The sequence below is a fragment of the Lonchura striata genome, chromosome 2 (genome assembly GCF_046129695.1).
Source record: "Lonchura striata isolate bLonStr1 chromosome 2, bLonStr1.mat, whole genome shotgun sequence".
Lineage (NCBI taxonomy): Eukaryota > Metazoa > Chordata > Aves > Passeriformes > Estrildidae > Lonchura > Lonchura striata.
The window spans coordinates 83,191,368-83,212,049 of NC_134604.1; the positions used below are offsets into that span (position 1 = coordinate 83,191,368).

General features: G+C 40.8%; 2 protein-coding genes across 2 annotated transcripts; one reads left to right on the forward strand and one right to left on the reverse strand.

The window, feature by feature from the left end:
• The first annotated feature begins 2,492 nt into the window (after positions 1-2,492).
• On the forward strand, positions 2,493-6,174 carry SLC25A6 (solute carrier family 25 member 6). The gene is made up of 4 exons (XM_021546673.3): positions 2,493-2,702; positions 3,805-4,291; positions 4,986-5,126; positions 5,536-6,174. The coding sequence occupies exons 1-4, from the start codon at positions 2,592-2,594 to the stop codon at positions 5,691-5,693; spliced, it is 897 nt and encodes a 298-aa protein (XP_021402348.1). The 5' UTR covers positions 2,493-2,591; the 3' UTR covers positions 5,694-6,174.
• A 2,597-nt stretch (positions 6,175-8,771) lies between these two features.
• On the reverse strand, positions 8,772-19,877 carry LOC110479393 (granulocyte-macrophage colony-stimulating factor receptor subunit alpha). Its single transcript, XM_031504194.2, has 11 exons — positions 19,763-19,877; positions 19,472-19,608; positions 18,399-18,519; positions 16,987-17,116; positions 16,720-16,895; positions 15,710-15,849; positions 14,003-14,035; positions 12,991-13,120; positions 12,281-12,374; positions 11,557-11,638; positions 8,772-8,834 (listed from the first exon to the last, which is right to left on the reverse strand). The coding sequence occupies exons 1-11, from the start codon at positions 19,848-19,850 to the stop codon at positions 8,772-8,774; spliced, it is 1,194 nt and encodes a 397-aa protein (XP_031360054.1). The 5' UTR covers positions 19,851-19,877.
• Between the last annotated feature and the right edge of the window lie 805 nt (positions 19,878-20,682).

The window sequence follows — 20,682 nt, forward strand, 5'->3', positions numbered from 1 at the left end:
TTTGAGAGAGGCTTCCAAAAAAAGGCAGTTATATAAAAAGCACAAGTTTTCCCTGTGATTGTAATTTGAGATTAAATGTGAGGGCACAGAGTTTGTTTCAGGAACATCATCCCACACCGTTTTAGCTCTACTTAATTTTGAGCTCCCAAGCTGAACAGAACATGACAATTACAGACTGAACAAGTTCCCCATTACAAGTTATGTGTCTTTTACCTTCATTTTTCACACTGATGATACTCAAGAGTCTTAGAATGTGAAGTTCTTTTTAAATCAATAGAAAATTTTATGGTGAACAATATCTCAAGTCTTGCAGACAAAGTATTGTCCTAAGAGAGTATTAACATTCAGTTATGGGCTTTTTTTTAAAAAAAAGCCCATAACTATGTGTGCCTCCCTGAATGAATGTACCACAGCATTTCATAAAATTATGTTTAGAATATGGTCTTCTAACACCCTATGTGCAAAACCCTCTGTGAGCACAGGAGTCACTTCAGTCTATTATGCTTCAGAAGAGCACAGTTTACTTTTGATCTTCTGGTATGCAAAAAAAAAAAGTATAGTGACATATCTTGTACTAGAGCAGAGACAAAGACTATGCCTGGCACTTTTTCTTCTCACAACATGCTCTCTTGAGAGACATGCTCTCATTTTGAAATCCTGCAAATTACATATATGTGTAAGCAGTGGTTTCTGGCATCTCAGCTACTGCAGCTTTGTGGTTCACCAGTCGCCTGTTTAAAAAAAAGGTTTGGCCTTATTTACTTTGGTTGGAAACACCCACTAAAAGTGAAAGCAGGTGATGTGTACTAATGCCCTCCAGCTAGAACAATTTCAACACATTTTAGAAAGAATAGGTATAACTTCAGACAGAAGTTTGACAAGTTCAAAATATCAATTTCAGCATACAGTAAAATTAGCAAAGTCACTGATAGAAACCACACCTGTCTTGGTAGGGCCTGAGTGCCTGCCAGGAGTGCTTGCTCTGACAGCCTGCAGAGGAGGTTTTCACAACATCTAACTTCAAGTGCCCATACAAGAAGTTGGAACCACCCTGTCCTATGGTCCCACAGGAAACTGCAGCTAAGTCCTTTGGTATTCCGTTGTCTTGGATCAGTTCAGTGATATACAGAAAAGCCCCATGATGTGACCCTTGGCACTGGCAGTACTAAGGAGGAGGTGGGAACAGAACTTGGGAATAAGGATATGCCATGGATTAGCATTACCCAGAAGGTAGAATGGAGCAAAACTGACAGTGCCTGAAATCTGCTCCCCTCCACCCGAGAGCTGCTGCTGCCCCACAGGGAGCCCATGCAGAAAGCTGTGTCTTCCTTCTAGACGGGCTTCGAGCAATTGCTGCAGAGCCTGCTAGTTCACTAGCTTGTGAATGTGCTGCTCATTGACTACTGCTTGGGCCCACAGACCCACACCCCAAAGCCAGTGCTCCAGCAGCTCACACTCAGCTTCACAGAATCAGAATCACAGAATCAGTTATGTAGGAAAAGAAATCTCAGACCATTAAGTACAATCCCTGACCCAAAACCACATCAGCAGATCATGGCACCAAGTGCCACATCTTTGCTTAGATACACCAAGGGACTTTCACAAGACCACTTCCCTGGACAGTCCATTCTAATGTCTCATCACCCTTTCTGTGAAAAAATTCCTCCTAACGTTCAACCCAACCCTCCCCATGTAAGGCTCGAGGCTGTTTTCCAGGCAGCTAGCTGTCCTGTCGCTGGCTGCGTGGGAAAAGAGGCCGACCCCCACCTGGCTACAGCCTCCTTTTGGTGGTTCTAGAGAGCGGTAAGGTCACCCATGAGCCTCCTTTTCTCCAGGCTAACCAGCCCCAGCTCCCTTAGTCACTTCTCACGGGACTTGTGCTTCACCAGCTTCATTCTCCTTATCTGCATCCACTCCAACACTTCAATGTCTTTCCTGGACTAAAGGGCCCAGAACTGGGCACAGTACTCGAGGAGTGGCTTCACCAGTGCCGAGTGCAGGGGCAGGATTACTGCCCTGGTCCTCTTAGCCAGGATGCCATTGACTTTCCTGGGCACCAGCTGGCTCATTTAACAATGCTGCCACCAGCACCCAGCGTCCCTTTTACGCAGGGCAGTTTCCTAGCCAGTCTGCCACCAGTCTGTAGCCCTGCACGGCGTTGTCGTCACCCAAGTGCATTTGGCATTTGGTCCTGTTGAATGAACCTCATACAGTTAGCGCCCATCGATCGCTCTGCAGAGCCTGCGTGCCGGGCGGTACGGGGGCCCGCTGGGCTGTGCAGGCTGGGCGGGCGCTACCGGCAGCGGCGATGGCGGAGAGCGCTCGGGCCGGCGGCCGCGGCGGGGCCAATGGCGCGGGCAGCGGGCGGGCCGCGGCGGGTGACGCGGCGCTGCGACACTGGCGCCGCAGCGGGGCGGAGCGCGAGGCCGGGCCGCGGGCGGGCCGCGTCCCACCCCCCGTGCGGCTGGCCAATGGGGCGGCGGGGCGTGGCCGGCGCGGCCGGCATTAAGCCCATGCGCGGGGCCGCTCCCGCCCTTTCGGCTTGAGCGGCAGCAGCGCTTCCTTCCCGGCGGCTCCGGCGCGGCGCGAACATGGCGGACCAGGCCATCTCCTTCCTCAAGGACTTTCTGGCGGGCGGCGTCGCCGCCGCCATCAGCAAGACGGCGGTGGCGCCCATCGAGCGGGTCAAGCTCTTGCTCCAGGTCAGCGGTGCGGGCGAGAGAGGGCGGCGCGGGCGGCGCCCGTCGCTGCCCCCGTGGGCGCCGGGCCGGGCGGGGGCCGCGGCCAGCGCCGGACAAAGGGCGCGAGCGAGGCGGCGGCGGCTGGCGGAAGGGTCACGTGAGCGGCCGCGGGGAAGCCGAAGCCGGTCCCGCCATGCGGGGCGGAGAGCGGAGGGAGGGCCGGGCCGAGGGGGGCGGCCGCCGATGGTGTCACTTCCTGCCGCCCCCGCTCCCGGCGCCCGGGGCACGGCAGGGAGGGGAGGGCGGCCGCTCTCCGCCGCCATCTTGGCGGCCTCCACGTGACGCGCGCCCGGGCCGCGATTGGGCGGCGGGCGGGGCGGGGCCGGGGCGCGGCCGGCGCGCGCGGCCCGGCGTGACCCGCGGCGCCCCAAGGTGACTCGAGTGACCTTCGCCGCGCTCCCCCGGCCCCGCGGGCACCTCTGCCGCCCTAACGCGGCTCTCGGGAGACTCCCTCCCCAGGCCCGGCTTCGTCAGTAAAGGCTCTCAGCTCTACGTATGCCCGGCGTATTTGTCGTGGTGTATTTGTCTTATACTTGCCCTTGTACTTCACCGAATCAGTTTGGTAAAGACCTCAGAGAGATCATGAAGCCCAACCTAATGCCACGTAGTCTAATTTAAAGTAGACTGTGGCGCTAAGTGCCTCATCCAGTCTTAAGCACTTCCAGGGATGGTTGCTTCACTAGTCCCTAGGCATTCCGTTCCAAAGTCTAAACACTTCTTATCTGAAGAAATTCCTCCCCTGCTTCCCCCTAAACCTTCCTTGGTACAGCTTGAGGCTGTGTTCTTTTGTCATGTCACTAGTTGCCTGGGAGGAGAGGCTGGCCCCCACCTTGCTACAGTCTCCCTTCAGGTAGTAGAGGAATTGCTCACAGTTTTCTGTTCTTGTTTTGCCAAATTCTGATTTCTGGAAAAGCTTGAAAGCAATTTTTAGTCTTCTTCTTTGTAATACCAACAATGGCCATTCAGAATTAGCAACTTTGTTTTATAGTAAAAGCAGGTTTAAGCCCAGCTGCAGCATAGACCTGTAAAGGCAAGTGATCAATATTTGTATTTTTACTTGCAGGTGCAACATGCAAGCAAACAGATTGCTGCTGATAAGCAGTACAAGGGCATCATCGATTGTGTAGTGCGTATTCCAAAGGAACAAGGAGTGCTGTCTTTTTGGCGAGGAAACTTGGCAAATGTCATCAGATACTTCCCAACTCAAGCTCTTAATTTTGCCTTCAAGGATAAGTATAAGCAGGTGTTTCTGGGAGGTGTAGACAAGCACACTCAGTTCTGGAGGTATTTTGCTGGTAACCTGGCATCTGGTGGTGCAGCTGGAGCCACTTCCCTCTGCTTTGTCTACCCCTTGGATTTTGCAAGAACCCGTTTGGCTGCTGATGTTGGAAAAGCTGGTGCAGACAGAGAATTCTCTGGTCTCGGGGACTGTCTAGTCAAAATCACCAAGTCTGATGGTGTGCGTGGCTTGTACCAAGGGTTCAATGTCTCTGTGCAAGGCATCATCATCTATAGAGCTGCCTACTTTGGGATCTATGATACAGCAAAAGGTAATATTTCAGAGGGGATCTGAAAAACCTGTTTTTAGAATTGCATTCTCTGTTTTTGGATATGTGAAAGTGAAGGGGGATATCAGTGCCACATCCCTGACACTGCTGTATACAAAGGAAAACTTGTACATGTATTAATGGGAGCAGCCTACCTGCAAGTACTGGTTTTGTACTTCAAGCAGTTGCTACTAAGGCCAGGAGAGTATGTTGGTGACCAGACAGAATAAGAATAATTTATTTTTTGTTCAGTGCATACTGAAGTTACGTTGGACCAGTTCAAGTGTGTTAAGCAGAATGGGACTGAGCAGTGCCTTCTGCAAAGTAATTTTTAAGCTTGACATCTGGGGAAATAAGCCATTAGTGCTAGTTTGTAGTGTAATGTTATCCACAGGGACAGTGACTTTAAGTGATGTATTTTTAATAAAAGTGTAGTGAATAGTCAAGTCTTCTCATGCCAGTCTAAAAAGAATGCTTGTGCTTAAAATACTTAAACTGTGATTACTGAGAAGAAAGTCTTCCAAATACAGCTTCAGTATGTTTAAAGTTTGTGAAATGTTATGCTGCAATTTTATTTAGACTATGGGTTTACAGTGTTTCATACTAGTTTATCTAGTAAAATAACTGTCATGCAGAGAGTGCACTAGAGGAGGATGTGCAAGGTAAAAAACTAATTGCCATTTTTGTTTCACTGCAGGCATGCTCCCAGATCCCAGAAACACTCACATTGTTATCAGCTGGATGATCGCCCAGACAGTGACGGCTGTGGCTGGCGTTGTCTCCTATCCTTTCGATACAGTGCGGCGTAGAATGATGATGCAGTCAGGACGCAAAGGAGGTAGGCTCTAAATCCATGGAGCTGTTAATGCTGTTGAAAAAGCTTTAACAAGATTAAGTTCTTTTTTACTAGTAGCCATCCTCAGAGTTAGAGTTTATTGTTCCAAAAATCTGGTTTATTTTATTGTACTCAAATGAGGAAATGCAGTAAGGCTCAACCTGAGATTATCAGGATTTATGCTGAGGACTTTTCATTATGGAATATGAAATTAAAAAATGGACTGCCTGTTTGCACTGTTAGATTAAACAAAGGTATGAAAAAGGAGGCATAATATTTTAGCAAGTATTGTGTTACAAGTTTTAAATTGTGGTTTGGGACATCACAAAGCAGTTAAGTGAAACAGGACAGTTGTTAAAATTACCTGAGATAAAATAGGAATTAAGAATAACTCTTTGCCCTTTTCCTGCAGCTGATATCATGTACTCTGGAACAATTGACTGCTGGCGGAAGATTGCAAGGGATGAAGGAGGAAAGGCCTTCTTCAAGGGTGCATGGTCTAATGTTCTCAGAGGCATGGGGGGTGCTTTCGTGCTTGTGCTGTACGATGAATTCAAGAAAGTAATTTAAACAGCCTAAATAGAATTGGAAATCAAGTTGAGCAGATCATGTAGAATAACTACCATTATGGACCATTGACCTTCAAGAAATTCCTGTGAGTCTTATTTATCAGAGCCAGATGATACTTCTGGATGGGGCTAGAAACTGACATAGAGGACTGATCCACTTCTCAGTAACACACATGAAAACACTGAATCTGGCAATTCAGTGTGACAATTTTTCTTTACAGCAGTAAGGAAAGTGTTGGTTCTGGGTCCAAAGTTGTTAGGTCCATTTTAGGCAGAAAAAAATCATTTGCCTGTGGATCAGTCTTCAGTTTCAAGTCCTATCTTCTAGGACCATAAAATTGTATTTGAAAGCATTTGCTAACAAATCATGTTCTTTTCCACTTGTACTGAAGCACTATGTACCATTTTGCACAGCTGAACATCTAGCAACTTTGTTCTTAAATTGGGGCATTCTGCTGTAAACAATAAACATACTTACTCGGTCTGTGTTGAAATTATTACCTAAAAGCTTTGGAAAAGCCTGTTGAATTTGAAAAACTTGTTTCAGATAATAGGTCCTCTTATACCTTTACACAAATAAGCTTTTTTAAAAAACAATTAAATGTGAGATCTTTAGTGGAAGGGTGGGGAAGCATGGGTTATACTAATAGACACCACTCCCATTCTTTGTGCCTGATAGTGTTTGATGGGCTGCTACAAGTGGCTTTTTGCATGATTCTTAGAAATTAATTTACCATTCCTATGATTTAATATTATGGGGTGGGGATTCAGTTGTAGTGTTAGGAAAACCCAAACTACCAAGGACTGTTAAAAAGTGATGCTCTGCCCTTGGTAAAACAGCCTAAAATAAATAATTTAATAATTTTTTTTTTTCAAATCAGTATGGAAAGCATCATGGTATTCATGCAAAAACCCAGGAACCCAGTAAATGCCTTCAACTTCTGAGTGACCTATGTATGGTATAGCTGCTGTTTGGAGATGTTGATTGTGCCATTCAGGATACTGTTTGACCTCATCTGGAGCAGTGGTCAGTAGCTCTATGGACGGTTGAATTTAATCTGAAATGAGTTGCAGTCTAATAGGTGAAGTTGAAGGGTTGTGGGGGAGGGAATGTGTGTGCTTCTATGTAGCTGTAAAATAATAGATCAAAGTAGGTCAGCCTTCAGTATTAACTGATTGATATTTAGGGATGGTCAGAAGATGAGATGGAGTAATTTCTCATAACTGCTCTTTGAGATAATGTAATACCTATGTGCCGTTCTTCATATGTATATAATCTTTTGTACTTTGTAATCTGCAAAGACATAGGGACCAGTAGAGGAAAACAAGGTGTTAATCTTCATGTTTTAAGAGCTCTCCCTATATCTTGAGAAAGGAAAAGTGTCACTGTATGGCTCATTGAAGGCTGACTGAGCTGTCTTGAGTTCTTCTGTGTGCCTTCTGAGATTGCTATTCAAGATGAAGTATTTAAATTACCTGCTTGGCTTTGGCTGGTTATTACCTTCCTCTTGAGTGTACTTTACCTTTTTCCTTTCACTGTTGCACAAGCACTGCTTTCAGCATCTGTATGTGAATGTAAGGACATTACACAGCTGCTCTGTACACAGGCTACTGGCAAACTTCGTGTGCCTGCTGCAAGTAGTTCTTGTATCCTGTGTGGCAGTAGCAGTTTCCCTCTGGTGCAGGCAGGTCATTTGGTGTTAACCCTACAGTCAATTATCTGGGGAGCAGGGGAAGATACTTTCTCTGTACAAACACATTAATCAGGTTTCTTTCTGTATCAGTGCCTTGCAAAGGTAGAGATAATGATGCGATACTTCCCTGTAAGAGAGCCCAAGCTTTGGGAGAGAAACCAAATGTGGAAGTTATTCAGTAGCCCGTGGAAGGGACAGGACTTCTACACCCAGTCTCCCCTTTATAACAAGGTTTAACCAAAAGAAATAGGAAAATAGACAAATCCTCTCAAATTTGCCCTAAACCAGGACAAAGTTTAAGTGGAACTGCAATTTCCCTATGCTGTACATTCAATATGAACTAATTTGTGGTGTTGAGGTTGTTTTTTTTTTTTTTTTAATATTTGGCTTCCCTTAGTCATGCAGCAGCAATTTCTAGTGTGTGATGCAGTTTAGGGATATAAGAGGCAAATAATAAATGAGACTTTTAAAAAAACCACCATTTGTTCTCTGTCTTATTGAAACACTGACGTTCATTCATTCTGAAAAATATGAACCGAAAAACATCCAACATTTGTAAAAGAAAATACTGGCATCTAAAGCCTATGTTATTTTTTAAAGGCATTGGAAATACCACTTCCACCCTTCCAAGGATGAAAATGAAATACATCTGTGAGGAATTTTTACATATAAGATATAGGTATCAAATATTAGATTTTAATTTCTCATAACTGATTTTTTGAAGGCTTTCAGTGCTATTTGTGTTAATTTAATACATGATAAAACTGCACAGGATCACAGTGTTGTAGAGGTTTATTTACATTTGCAGTACTGAGCTCATGAAATAACTGAAAGATCAGTATTAATAGTTATAATTGACAAGTATAATTTTATTTTCTGTTCTTGCATAAAGTTAATTGCATGTATTGGAGCTGTTTGGTGTTACTGGTTGGAAAATCAAAGAACAAATTTAAACACATTCTAAATAGCTGGTTTGTGCTTTAGAAAATTAAAGTTACTGTGGCAAGTCTGTCATGCTACAGGAAGTCATAATGAGAAGAAAGAAGCTTCATAGCAATGACAACAAGAAGTAGCAGCTTTATTCTGGTTAAGAGGGCTTGTGTCACTTTGTGAAGAACCTCTTAGCTAGGTTTAAGTTCTTCTTCAAAGTCAGGTCTCTGCAGAAAAGCTTAGTTGCCAGGAATTGTGGGTTTGAACAAAGGAAAAAACAAATTTCACTGATTTTTCTCCCCTTTTTTTCATCAGTTCCATTTAAGTGGATTTTAAGGGGACAAACAGTTTTATAGGTGATTATATTCTTTTATAGGCTGGTTTGAAGTACTTGTCAGCAGGATCCATAATTTTCTTTCATGTTGAAGAATCAGGTCTGTTTTTGGAAAGTTGGATCATTCTTCAATTGTAGTTATTTCCTCAGTATGACATTTTGTTGGTAGATTTACATATTCTGTCTAAAGAGAGAAAATTCTGTACCATGCAGTAGGCTACAAGTTGGTATCATTCTGAACTTTAGTTTCAGCAGTATCAACGGCATCCCATCTTGGTCTTTTAATACTTAATAAATTATTGCAAGGCAGGAGAAAAGAGTTCTAAGGACAATTAAGGAATGTTTAATATGTCTGAGCAGTACTAGCTGTTAGCAGGAGGAAGAACAGAAGCTAGTTTAGACACTGGATAATCTTAGATGAGACAATAGAAGGAATTTATTCAGTTGGCATTGGCTAGACATGTAGATAAAATATTTTGGTTGCTATGACACATTTTTACATTGGCTAACCTGGAGTTCTAGGAGAGTGCCTGCTGCTAGGTAAAATTTTAGTACTCAGAGCACTTGGAGTTGGAAGTTTTGAGGGAAGATGAATAATTTAAAAAAATGAAGGATAGTACTAGCGGGGAAAACAGGTTAAAAAAGCAAGCTTGCTGTCATACTGAGGGTATGTTGCAGAACATCAAACCAGGGTGTTCTGGAGACATTTTTCTTAGGAAAACTGAAGAATGGGTAAAGCACTGCAGGGCTTTGTGGTGATGTTGTTTTGGGCTACTTTACTGTTCTCCAAGGAAAACGCACAAAGTACGTGTCTTGCAAGTTCTTGGAATATATTTAACTCCAGGGAAGAGGCAATAAAACTCGGTAGTGGTGAGGAAAGCACATGGGGAGAGAATGACTAGAAAGTCATTGGTCTGTAGTATGACGAGTAAAATGGAATTGATTAGAGGAGCGCAAGTTGTCTGATGCACTGAATGATTTGGTTGGGAGGATCTTAAAGCAAATAAAATTGGCAGTACTGTAACATGAGTGTTTTAAGGATGCAGTGCAGAAAGTTAGGTTTTTTAAATCATGAGCCTTTCCAGTGATCTCAGGAAAAGTATTATATAATATGAGAAAAGAATGAGAAAATGTGAAAGGTCATTGAGTAAATAGAAGGAAAATGAGGAAATGCAAGCTTTAAAAATATGTGATTAGCAAAGGATATTACAAGTTTCAAAACAGCTCAAAAATCCATTAGCACTAAATGTCAGGGAGAGTGGTATTCAGTGGAGGAGAGCTTTTGAAAATGTACTTTTACTACTGTGTTATTATTTTAATAACTTTGAAGAATTACAGCATTCAATCAGTGTTAAAGGTACTGAGTTTGGAGAGAAGAGGTAAAATAAAATTAGGTTTTAAGAGTAGATCAAACTGTTTAAACATGTCAAAATCATGCATTATCTTCACAACACTGGTTGGCAAGTGTGAGGTAACGTGAGGGCTTCATTTCACTCTGGCAGGTGCTGCTGCTGCATTGCTCCCTGCACGAAGTGCCTGTGCCACAGTTTGCAGACCTCATCCACAAAGCCTCTGGCTTGTTAGTGGAGTGATTTCAGTGTGTTTGGTAGTGTATATTCACAGGAATTTGGAAGCCAAATTTGAATTTGGATTCACAGGAATCAGGAAAAGCAAGCAATCAGTATTCAATTGTTACTTTCCTAGCTATTATTATTTAATGTGATGGACTGCGAACTGCTGCTGCTCAGTACCCTTAGCCCTGGCAGCCTTGTAGGAGGTGAGTACCAGGTATTTATGACTTAAGGTGTATGAGGAAACCTAAGTCACACTCCTACCTGCTTACTATGAAAATAAATTATTTTTAGTAAGCAAAATGTCACATCTGTCAGGAACAAAGCTGGTAGGACCAAAGACAAATTAATCAGGACAGCAAGCTGGTATATAGTTACCAAAACAAGAGAGTTTTAGTCAACAGAGATTTGGGGATTCTTTGTAAACAATTGAAGGAAAATATGTGTGTCACTTTCGGAATCTTCATTGGAATGTGTGATGTTGCCCACTGAATTTTAGGCAATTAATGACTAACCTGATTTACTGATTTCAAGTATGTCTTTTCTTTAGTCAGCTGAGGGAAAGCATACCCTCACTATGCAGTCACCATACAACCACTGCTCAAATTGATGGATTTGGCAAGCATGAATAACCTGTTTGAAGCCTAGTTGTGATGTGTGCAGATAGAAGAGTTACTTGCTGTTGAGAGTGTGCAGGTGTGTAAGATTCTGTAAACAGGAAAGGAATAAGGATTAAAAAGTGATGGATTTTAGGTGCATTAAACCAAGCTATTAAAAAGGTTTTTTTAAATTAAGGCTAGATAAACACACAGAATAGGCTGCACAGGGATGCTACAGTATATTGGTCAAATACAATTCACAGAGAACACTGAAATTGCAAATCCTGTGTTGAAGCAAGAGGAACTTTAATGGTTAAGTCTTTCCAGCCCTGTGGATTTGCACTAAGTGTGACAGGATTTTTACATGGGTGTAGGTCAGGCTTATGAAATATTCACATTACCATTGATGTTTGAAAGTGCTAATGGAAAATACAACCTAAGTTAGGTTATTTTTAAAGTGTGAACAGCAACCTTGGAAAGCTGATACATGCAGAAACTACGGGTCTAGTAAAACTGAAAACTCTGTTCTTAAAATATGTTTGCAAATACATCTAGGACAATCTTTTGTTTTAGTGTTGGCATAGAGCATTTCAGGTTTCAAAGCAGCATAGCTTGCATGACAGAAATTAGTTTTGGATCAAATGATAACACTTATTTTTATAAGGCAGTTCTTCTACTCTTTGACCTGTTGTGGTTTGTAGTTAACAAATTTGACTGAATTAAGAAGAAATCATACCTGAATATCTTCATCAGTTAATGCATTGAATTTGTCTCTTGGTTGTGGTATGGGAGGAAATATGTTCTTGAAACTGCAGTACCTTTGGGTAGAAAATGGGATTATGGAGAAATTGAAAATACTGCTAATACAATTTACACAGACATTTTGTGGTGTAACTTAAGGACATTTTTTACTTTCAGGATTGAATATCTATTGCTTTACAAATTAAATGAGAAAAAAAATATTTTCAGTAGGATAACTGGTGGGTAACTATTATTACACTTAGCATTTGGGTTATTAAAATTTATTTTGTGATTAGAATCACAGTAAATACATTATTAATAAATTATTTTGAATAAATCACGTGACATAACTTTCACCACTGAGTGAGGAGTTTTCTCAAAATAACAGTACCTTAATTTGGATTCCCTCTTGTCTGGTACTGTATACAGCCAATGGCTTCAAAGCTACATGGATGTTAAATGCTTAAAAGTAACAACAAAAAAGCTTTTGTAGAATCTGTTAGAATTAATGACTCAATAACATCAACCTCCTTTCCCCCTTTTCCACTTAGTGATTTTGCATGCCAAAAGGCCATCCACAGCAATCCTGGTGGTAATAGATCATGACATTGACAATCAGATTATTTAGATTTGCAGGTAGGAAAGAAGGAGGTTGGAGGAATGTGTTTCACATAGATAATACTCTGTCAGTAGTGTCTAGAGAAAAAAGATTGATTTACCTTTTGAAAAGACAATACAGGAGAAGTGTAATTGAGATTGTTCCAAGTGCAATCAGAAATAAAATCACAAAAACAAAGTAATCTTTCCCTTGACCTGAAACAGCCAAGAGAGAGAAATATTTTAGCATGGTAAAAAGCTGCCTTTGTGACTGTATGATATAATGAATGTGAATTTCACTACATTTTTTCACTACATTTTTGTTCTAAAGGACTTCAACTTGACTTCATTGTATAATTTTGTCCAAAAATGCAGATGGGCTTGATACATTTTAAACCTTTTCAAATATTTAAAATTTAGAGAATTAAATTTTAGAATTTTTTTTAAATTCTTTAAAAAGAGAAGAATAAATAGACTTGCAGAACAATTAATAGAGCAAAATTAGTGTAAAGGGTGAAAAGAAAGATGCAGGAGGAAAGGGATGATATTCATGTAAAAACTTGAGAGCAGAGAGGCAGCCTCATCACGGCAGACCAAGGACAAGGGTGGGTGTGTCTCAGTCTGTTCCTGTTGCCCTGGCATCTGAATAACTGCTGCCTTCACAATCCCCGCTCACCAAAGGCTCTGCTGCCACAGCATTGGAGCTACTCCTCCACGTTAGTAAAATCCCCCCAGTTCCTTCCATGTAATTGGGTAAAAATTACAATTTTATTAATTTCTGTGACTGTGAGGAAGAAAGGGTAATATGGAAAAAAAAAATTCATTGTCTTACCAAACTCAATGGGTTCACTCCATTCCCCCCAATTTGAGCTTACAAGACAGTTTTTTCCACGTGCTCTGATTTTCAGAGTGTATCTTTTTTTCTCATTGTAATTTTGGAATTCATATCTGTCATTCCTTACCTAAAAGGAAAGTGATCAGACTCTGCATTTCTCCTTATAGGCAAATATTAACAAAGTTAGTGGATGAATTTCCTGATACAATTTCTATTAAAAAAAAAAAAATATATATTATTTTGTTTAGGTATGTACTATCTTGCCAGCAAAACTGTCTGGTTTTTGAAAGTTAATTTTTTTTTTAAGTTTATTTTGTCTTTGATTTTTTTTATTATGCTTTATGGACAGGGTTGTGGATATTTTTTGTGTCTTTCTTTGTGGACCTTAAATAAATCTGAAAGACACAAAGCAGAAATTTGGGGAAGTACCCTGTAAACTCCCCTTACAACCTATATGGGGATTAAAAAGGCATGGATGGTGTCTGTCATTGCTAAAAAGATTTAATGTTCTTGAGACAATAAAATAACAGATAAATTATATTTGGCCTCATGATACTTTATACAAAGTCTGGAATTTGTCAAGCCCTTCCAAGGCTTAGAAAACCACTCATTTTCAAGAGAAAACTGACAGTATTTATCAAATTCCCCAGGCTTTGAAGATTGTTGTACTCCCTTTGCCTAGCTGTCCTGAGCTATCAGTGGTATTATTCCAATGAGAAAGAGTGTTTCAGATTTTTAGTAAGCAAAATGTCACATCCGTCAGGAACAAAATCTATTTGTGCAATAGATGGATGTGTGAAGTTTTGTGAAATGCATGGAAAATTTTGCATACTTCATCCAAATGGGATGTATTAAGTTTACACTTAAAGATATCACAGAAACATATTTTTCTGAATTCTCATTGCTACATTGATACAAAATCTGTAGTTCTATAAGTGTATTTTCTGTAATGATATTTATATGCTTAAGTAGGCAAAAGCACAAATTTGTATGTGACCAGAATACTTACACGAGGAAGCTTTTTCTCTTCTTTGGGCTCATCCTGCAAAAGAAACACAAATCTTCATTTTTGTTATTTTTTAATCAAATATTTCTCTATATTGTTCTGATTTTCTTGCTGCTTTTGAAGACCATAAGTTATTTTAAACTGAAAAATCAATCAGATGTTATTTTCCAGTCATGTCCCAGAATAACAGCATTTTATTCAAAGTTTTGTCTTCCTACATTTCCTTTTACAAAAGGAAGGAAACATTAGACATTTATTAGTAGATGTGAGAAGCTTTATTTACAACTAAGGGTATTTTTATACACACTACACATTCTCATCCATATCCAAATTACACAAGCAAACACATCATCCTACAAACACAGCAGACCTGGAAGCTGTGATTTCACAAAAGTTTGAGAAAATTGATGTGAGTAGCGAATTTATCCTCCTTCTAGTCAAAGTCTCTGTTAGACTTATCCATGTTCAGGGGCTTCCTGCGAAGAGCTGCTTACACATCCTATGCAATCAAAATTTAATTAACTGGAATCAAACATTGACCTTGGTCAAAGAACCTGAAAACGTTGAAGAAAAGAATAGGTTCAAAAATGAGTGATTAAATTCAACAGCAGTGACTTTCAGCAATGATCTCAGAAAGCATTGAAAGGCTGAGGTCCTGGAAACATCTATCACATATAACATCAGGATAGCCAGCATTATGGAAAAGTCAGAAAGCCATAACTGGAAGGAATGTCTCATTACAGGAAACACAGTGTGTCTTTTACTGTAAATCAGACTAGCATTTCCTCATCACTCATTGCCAGCTGAGTGCTTTAGCTTAGGACATGATGGAAGTCATCAGCCTGTGCAGGGAATGGGCAGGTGTAAACAAGTTGCTTAAACTTTAGACATGTGTGCTGCTTTAGCTGTCCTGCCTCTGTTGGCCCCTCCTGGCAGGTGTGAGTTCTAGCTGCCATCTCCATGTCAGTACTGCTGGCACCTTCAGCACCTCAAGGGCTGTGAGGCACCTACTGCCCCACAGCAGGGAGCCCCAGTGTGCACACTGACCCTTAGGAGATATTCGTGCTCCTGTGCAGACACCTTCATTGAGGTGTCTCAGTCTAGGAGATTAATTTCCTACCCAAATGTAGAAACCTACACAGAACCCCACCCATTCTGACTGTGGCACAGCATTTTACAGGAAGCAAGAGTTAACATGTATTTCTTTCAAAGAAATGTTTTGACAATATTGCTAGGTTGTGATCTATATCTTTATGTAAATCTTCATAAGTATTTCACACAAGATCTTACTGTCAAATTACACCAACTAGCTGGAAAGCTACATTGCTGCAATTGCATGTACTGCAAGTGCTCCTTGTACCAATAGGTACCAAGGTAGATACTATTAATGCGTGAAAGATCCAAAATCCAGATAATCCAAACAGCCTGCAACTTGTTGGTCTTGTTTTTAATAAACAAATGAGATTTAATGATGTGTTGCTTTATTACAGTTTTATATTTATGTTTAACCCTTTCCTGTAATGGTCTTGTGGCTGAGCAGTTGCTACCATGGTAACTGACCTGCAGAAGTTCATGAGAGGTGAGGAACTGTAGCAGGAGGACACCACAACTTATGAGAGAAAAATTAACAAGGAAGTCAGAAATGTACACATTATAGATATGTATGAGCATAGGTACAGTACCAAACACAAACAAAGAGATTGTTTTTACCTTATTTTTTATGCTAATTTCATACTGAAAACATTTTGTGTTTTCCACATGACTTGTAAGGGGTGGATGCCATGTAATTATGCAACCCGTTGGATCTCTGGTACAATGGGCAGTGACATTTAATGGAGCAGTGAGTATTTCTGGGGGAAAAAAAAGAATAATTAATATAGGCATGGTCAGTAAACAGCTACAACTCATGCCTTCACAGCACAATGCATGTGAAGGTAAGGCAGCTGATGTACAACTGTGTGCTGCTGGTGCTAACTAAAGTTATCTGGTAAACAGCAGTAAAACACCTTTCAAAAACTTGAGAATATATCACTGCAGTTTTTGGACATCTGAAGTTAATTAAGTTAATGTAAAGAAAAGGTATGAGAGATTTTGTATAATTCAGTAGTGCAATCAGCAGTGTGCCATTTTCTTCTACATCTGTTTTCCAACTCACATTGACAATGTGAGTTTCCATACGAAAAGGGAAGGAAGTTTTTGTATATGTGGTCTTACTCATGGTGCATTCAAGACATCTGAATTGGAGTGCCTATAATATAGTTGATTCAGTGTGACCTGATTTCTCTTGGGGTTTAAAGTCACACCTAACTCACAGAAGTACCCACATATTTAACTAATGCTGTCCTAATATGGAAGCTGAAGCCTCACTCTGGTTTTAGGACGTATAGCTCTTGTGGCTAGCAGAGTGGTGTGAGATTAAGGAATGGTAAAACAATCCCTTAAGAAAGGTGGCCTTGAAAATCTGGCCATTGTGTTTCATTACTTGTAATTCTATGTAATGACTATGTCCACACCTTTTGTCTCAGCAGTTTTTTCAGGTTGCCTCTGCTTGTTTTAGTCAAGTTTTGGAGCTGTATTCTGTCAGCTGTTAGAAGCAAAGTCTGCCCTGCAGTGCAGAACCTGCAACAGCTACAGACTTTGTTTTAATATGCTTTTCAAGAAAAAATCCCCACTTCCTTATTTTATAAAACAGTAATAAAATAAAATGTTCAATTACTTACCAATTTCATACAAGTCAATGTACTCATCATAGAACTGGATCAGGGAATCTTTGCTAGATCCATTCACCAAGAAGTAAGCTTTTTCAATCCCTATGCTGACATTTTGGAAGATACATCCCATATTTCTGCAATTTTCATCTTTAATGTAAAGCTCACATTCCCTCTCCTCTTCATCTCTGCACACAGCAAAGTATTTTAGTTAAACACAGGCACTGTGATGTGTTGAATGAGAAATCAGAATTCCCTGCACCAAAGAGATCTACTTACCTTGACTTCTGCCAGTAGAGAAAATACTGTGTGTCTGCTGGAGCATCCCTTCCTGCCTGCCAAGTGCAGTTCATGAAGCAGATGTTATAAATCACACAGGAGAAGTTTTCAATGGCTGACCCATTCATGCCTGCAAACACAGGAATGTACATGATGAGAAAAAATCATGAGACCTCCAAGCTGGGGGATCATGGCACACACTTAGGTACGTTAGATACCTGCAAGCCCAGCTGGTCATTACTTGGATTAGGAACAACAACTGGGAGAAAACTCCCCTTTCACTCCACTTTAACTGCCTCTGAACTGTGAAACCTGACAGTGAAGCATTCCACAAGTAAAAGAAGGCACATTGCCTTTTAATGACATCCATGCTTCTACAGAGAGAAGTATTTCTCCTTTTGCAATTAGTGCCCAGGAGACCACTCCTGACGTGTTTACACAAAGGATTAAAAAAGCTGAGGATTTTAAAAGTAAGGTTGGACTTTTTCCTGTTCTCCAATCAAGAAGGCTCCTCCTTAGATCTTTCCACCTTCATGGGTGGGTGACAGTGACTTGTTTTTTGCTTTTCTGGATCACATTGAAATGGGAGCCTCATTTCTTTTGAAGGTCCCTCATGGTTGTGCATCCTTTTCCTCTCTTCTCCTTCAACCAGTTTTCTGCTTCTTTCTGTGCTCTGTCCTAAATTCAGTGAAAGCATGGAGGCTTCCTCTGCTACTGGCTCCAGCCCTCTCCAGGGCCCAATAAAGTGGGCAACCTTATGGTAGAACAGGGGAATCCTCTGGGGAAGCTGCACACTTGGAAGACAGGGCCAGCTGGGGAGGCACACTGAAATCCTGGCTTGTTTTTTGAGGGCCACCATGTTTCTGCTGGCAAGTCTACAGGAAGAGAAGAGCAAGTGAGCATTTTCTCTGCTCAGACATGAGAAAGTTGCTAGTCCATCACCTCTGTTATGTCTGAAATACCCCGGTTACACATAGCTGCTGCACCACTGGTGGCTGGGGAATTTTAAGGGAGAACTCTGAGCTGAGAAGGAAGGGAAAAATGGGTCACAAAAACCCCATCAACAGCCCAGTAGAAATGCATTCAATAAATAAGTACTAACATCTTAATTTGTAACAGCCAGAAGAGTTATTTTAATCCACCCTTAAACCACTGTAATTTATTAGCATTTTGGAGCTTAGTATAAAAGAGAATAATGCGTTTATGAATACATTTTTTGTAATAGATCTCTTGCAGAATGATGGAGATATTTATTACAGAGTAAATAATTTTAACAGATCTGAAAAAAAAACCAAAACAACAACTTTTAATAGAAAATATAGTTACCTACTATGTAAGTAACTATTTTTTAAGGCAATGTTTACCTTTAAGATTGCAAATGCATAAAACCTTAGCCAGACCATATACATTACCTCCAGGGAGAAAGTTGCATTGTTTTGAGATGTTTTTGTTTGGCACTTCAATGGTAAAGGTTACCCCTTTGTGCAGAGGCATGTGTAGTTCTGCTGGAAAGCTGCATAGTGGACCATCCACCTGAAAAGACAACATGTTGATATTTTATTTCCCTTCTTTTCCTCTTCTGATGTTAGATGAGTCTGGCTATGGAAGTGCAACTCAGGAATGCAATTCCATATATACATATGGTTTTTGGCTCAAGAGCTATCTCTCTCCTTTAGCACTCAAGGGTGATATAGAATGGAACTGAAGGATCAAAAACATAACTACACAAAAAGCTTTGCAGCTCAGGAGTTGGATGCTACACTAGTGTGCAACTATTTTAGGAGACTAATAGTAGCCCAGTGGCATAACAGAAGATGGCAAATACATAGGGGAGCCACAAAGGAATTTAATCAAAGGATTAAGCAAAATAAAACTCCTCATCTGACCTGCCCAGGGGTTAAAAAGTGTCTATGGTGTTATACATATAATCATCAATAAAGATGTGATGTATTTTGTACTGTGTATTTCTAGGGCACCTGCTTTGCTAGGCTAAACAAGCCATCTCTATTTGTTGAGCTTCCCATTTTCCTCTTTGGATAATGTGGGTTTATAGCATAGCCTGTGCTACAGGCATGATCCAGTTTACTGGGAAACAAGTAAAGAACTTAAGATAACCATAATCCATGGCAGTGTTTCTGGGATTTTTTTTGTGGGGAGTCTCTTGCTATGTCTCTAAAGTCTCTGGAAGTCTCACTTAATCTCACAGCCCCTTTTTTTTCAGCAGCTACATCCCTACTCATGACTCAACATAGCTTCAGTTCAGGTTATCACTTTCTTTCTACTTTGGTGTCAGAACTTAATTCTTTAGTATGCATTGGATGCTCATCTCACAGTAAATGCACCCTGGCATTGCTGACGGCTTTCCACAGCCCCTAAGAGATCAAACAGCCACATGTCAGATGTTATCTGCAACATTATTTTTTTTTCAAAGTAAGTGAAATTGAGAAAAGGTACGATTATTTATTTCAATGAATAGCAAGTTTACCTCTGTCTCTATATATTCCATGTCTCTGTCCATGATGATACATTTGTACTCAGAGAAATTTCTGCTGCTCTCCCAGGACAGTTCCATTTTTCTCCAGTCCACATTCACATTTGTAATACGGGATTCCTGTGCATCTACTGAAAGTGTTGCAGCATAAATTCAATAAGGATATGCTATTGCTTTTGTTGAATACAGAGGATGGTGTCTGTCAGGCTTAAGATAGCAATTGCAAGTTTCGTTGCGAAGAGTTAAGCCTTGTTTCTCAGATTATATCTGCAAAAACATACTTACACTCCATGCATTGGATGTCAGCATGCAAGGGATGAAGTAGCATCATGTACCACGAAATCATACAAATTAGTCCAAGAGTATCAAACATACTTCCTTCTCTAGAAAGAGATAATGAAACCTTCAGAAAGAAAAAGGAAAATAAAAAAAATTGAAGGAAAATCATGTTGAAGTGTATTTTGGTTTTGCAAAACTTAATTTTTAAAAAATATTCTTTAGAAAAGCCAAGCAGAAGATGTGCTTCAGGCATCTCTTCCTTGAACTAACTGAATAGCATGATACTGCCTGTAACAAAGTAGTTTGAGATAAAGAAGCCAAAGACTCTCATGATGATACATACACTCACTGTATTCAGTGCAGAGACCATGACTGAGAATTACTTTTTCCTGCATATCTATCCTAACTATACCATCAGAAAGCCAGGTTTTCTTGCTTTCTGATCCTGTGAACATCACAATGCTGTGCTTTGTATTAGCAGCTAGGATGGTGTTGATAACACAGCAGTGTTTTGGCTGTTGCTGAGCAGTGCTGGCACAGCATCAGGGTTGTCTCTCCAACCTCATCCTACCAATTCTGCAGAGGCCAGTGGGATGAGGGTGAGCCAGAGGCTGGAAGGGAACATGGCCAGGACAGCTGACCCCAGCTGATAGGAATATACCATATCATATGGCATCATTTTCAGCAATAAAATGTGGGAGAAATAAGGATTAGGATGGGATGAGGCATTTCTTGTCCAGACATTTGACTTCCAAAGCAACTGCTATATGTACTGTGGCTCCATGTCCCAGGGAGTGGCTGAGTATTGTCTGCTGAGGGGAAGTAGAGAATAAGGAAGAGTGAGAGAGCAGCTTGGTGGCCAGCCAAGGTCAGGGCACCGTAGTGTTTCTTCCTGTTTGCTATCATAAATGGGTCTCCACTTTTCA